The sequence below is a fragment of the Azolla caroliniana genome, unplaced genomic scaffold (genome assembly GCF_043228905.1).
Source record: "Azolla caroliniana isolate FFs.n. ecotype wild unplaced genomic scaffold, voAzoCaro1.0.p SCAF_5, whole genome shotgun sequence".
NCBI lineage: Eukaryota > Viridiplantae > Streptophyta > Polypodiopsida > Salviniales > Salviniaceae > Azolla > Azolla caroliniana.
Window position 1 is genome coordinate 24433814 of NW_028230440.1, and position 3129 is coordinate 24436942.

The 3129-nt window shown below is 44.7% G+C and overlaps 1 protein-coding gene across 1 annotated transcript; it reads right to left on the bottom strand.

Annotated features, from left to right (window-relative positions):
- Positions 1 to 1463: 1463 nt before the first annotated feature.
- On the bottom strand, positions 1464 to 2865 carry LOC147864560 (F-box/kelch-repeat protein At3g24760-like). The gene has a single exon (XM_087320601.1). The coding sequence runs from the start codon at positions 2813 to 2815 to the stop codon at positions 1676 to 1678; it is 1140 nt and encodes a 379-aa protein (XP_087176727.1). The 5' UTR covers positions 2816 to 2865; the 3' UTR covers positions 1464 to 1675.
- Positions 2866 to 3129: the final 264 nt, after the last annotated feature.

Here is a 3129-nt window from a genome sequence, read left to right on the forward strand (position 1 = left end):
TAGGGTCAACTTTACAACTATGCTTAGGGACAGAACAAACCACAACCCAGAGACATGAGCTGGAATAAAGAATTCTTAATTGCGGCATAGATTTCACCCTACGATGGGCGCAGGGTGTACAGAAAAGTAATGGATAAGGTAAGGTCGAGTTTCAAACTATGCTTATTATAGATAGAACAAACTACACAACCTTGAGATGTGTACTGGAAGAAAGAATTCTCAACCACTCGTAGACGTCACCCTACGAGAAGTTCTCAACTACAAGACATGCCATGGAAGAAGTCTCATTTGATGACATAATCAAGGAAATGGAGAGTGTCATCATCTCAAACATTCTTAGTGCATGGGCGATTTTGATAAGACCCACCACTATGTACGTCGCCATCAACAAATGCAAGCAAAGTGTTGTGGTGAGCGATGTCAAAATCAATACAAAATATAATACCATGGATAGGAAGGTGAAGCCAATGGCTTCCTTGAAAAAAGATCACCAACATATATAAAGGAAGTAGCGGCTTATCCTAGCCTAAAAGATGCAAATAATATTCAAGTATATCACAACGGTGTTAGCCATACAAAGAGTATACTACATATCACAAAGGTGTTAGAAACAAATGCTTGCCCTATAGAGGTGCTAACATGCAAAGAGTACACAAGTACATGACAAAAGTCAAGAATATGCTTGATCACATGTTGCCAAAACATGGTGGGAAGATAGGAGGCAAGGTGCAAAAACTAATAAGGGAAAAATCCTCTCGTAAAAATGGGGATAAGAAGATTGATTCTAGCTCTTTGATGATGTTGTGAAGTATGTGATCATCAAGCAAAGTTGTTTGGATTATCGACATCATAAAATGGTTTAAAAAGATGGGAACTCAAAGATCGATTGGAGCTTTCCTTTGATGCTATGAAGTATGTGATTATTGAGCATAGACTACTAGAAACACCAAGGATGAAGTGGCAAAATGCAAAAACGACAAATTTGGAATATTATATTACAAATGTTAACACTCAATGTGGCCCCAATAGAAAGGTAGGAATGTTGGAACATATCCAATCGCATCTTACTATACCCATGAGCCTTGGCTCTAAGGGCACCGTTTCACTTCTTTGAAGTGGCTTACACAAATCAAGTGTTGAGATAGCATCATTGCATCATCACCCCATTATGAAGACATGTGATATAGACCTAATAGAGGATAAGAATCACTTACTTCTCGCATGCTCAAAATATAATGTACTTCATGATGAGTAGATGACGTATTACGGGCATTGATTAAGTGCCATAATCAAAACTCCACCAAAAATAGCGAGCACATATGGGCATGCTTTAGAGAGGTTTTACTACGAAGTAGTAAACACCTTTCTTAGAAAAGAGTCACATAAAACATATGACCTTATGTGTCCATACCAACTGAGTTACTGTTGTGTATGCACTCTTTCTTTTAGCTCCAACGTGTATATAATAGTTGAATTTGTTTGTATCTTGAGGCAAACTATTACATGATTTGGAAAATACCCATTTTCAACAAATAGCCATTATTATTAAGTAGATAAGGACCATCAAGCATGATCTAGTTAGCCATTAAAAAAGCACAAGAAACATTTCATATGAAACTTACATGGAAGCCCTCTTGCAATGAGCCAAAAAAAAAAAGTGCCAATTCTTCTAGTCTCAATCGGTCATATCGCGCTCTAAGCATGCCCTTGGCGTGACAACCATGCTACAACATACCACTCGGTCGAACCGAGGCGGAGAAGGCAAAGATGGAAGTTGTTTCCACACATATTCTCCCTCGCTTAATTCGCACATACAAACTGGGTAACCGCTGTACACGCATTCGCTATATACATAGAAAGCGGTACCTGAGCCCACGCACTTGAGGCTAGCTTGCATGTGATCGTCCGCGTTTTCGAAGTGTGAAAAGAGATGGGGCGGCATGGTGCTCACCTCATGCCAATCCATGGTGACCTCGTCGACCTTGAACACTTTGAGGCACTCTTGGGAGTGGTTAGGGCGGCATACTACGGCAGCATGAAGGCGGCCACCGCACGCCAGTATGAAAAGGGACACGAGGTTCGGGACACTTAGGCTCAAGACTTTGCTCCATGTTTTCGTGTGGGTGTCGAAGGACGCAACATCCCCGTAGTAGTCGGCCACATAGAACTTGTGTCCGAGGACCGCGGACGACATCCAGTGGCACGAGACCGTGTCTCGGAAGCCGGCGGACGGGAGGGGCTGGCATGCCTCCCACTCGTGGGACGCCGACCTATACATCTCGACCGAACGTTGGTCGCCACCATCGAGGACGCCCCCGACCACGACCAATGAGAAGGAGGAGGCCGAGGAGTGCGGGTCTCCGATGGCACCCATTAGGGCATAGCAGCGTGTGGATGAAGCAGATGTGGTCTCTTTCCAGGACATCTTGGTAGGGTTTGTGGCGAAGCAGACTTTGGAGCCGGAGAATGCGAAGAAAAGGCCATGGCAGCCGGTGAGCGAGGTGCGGTTGAAATCCGGTGGACGGAGGGTAGGGACACGGAACCAGCGGCCGAGGGTGGGATCGAATGCGAAGGCCACACTCCTGTTGTGGATTAGCTCATTGATGCCCCACAGGCAGAACCAAGGCTTCCTGCCAGAAGGTAGGTGGGCCAATTGAGATGAGAAAGAGTGGGAGGAGATGATGGACCTCCATCGCTTGCAGACGGATGCGGATCGGATGGCCGTGCTCACCGGCAGCTGAAGCAAGATCTTCTCTTGAAGATCGCCGCTCAGGAGCTCCCATTGATTCTTCATTGTGGGTGGCTCATCAGACATGGCGAGTAAGAAGGGTTTGGGATTGGGGGAAGGAGGAAGGAGGAAGGAGGAACCCCCCAAAAAAACACGAGAAATCACAGAAATAATGAAGAAGTCATCTCTCTTTATCTCTATCTCTCGTTATCTCTCTCTCTCTCTCTCTCTCTCTCTCTCTCTGTATTCTGCCTTCCTTGTCTTCCTTCCCTCATCTTTCTGTCTTCTTCCTCGCAGAGATAGGCTTGGGGTTTTGTTTATTTATAAAGTTGGCCTCTCCTCTTCCTTCCAATTCCATTTCTCTTTTTTTTACTCATTTAAACATTCTACTGTAAATTCTT

What these genes read in the sequence shown, in the direction of transcription:
- LOC147864560 (XM_087320601.1), bottom strand. Translation starts at nt 2,815, where the DNA reads ATGTCTGATGAGCCACCCACAATGAAGAATCAATGGGAGCTCCTGAGC.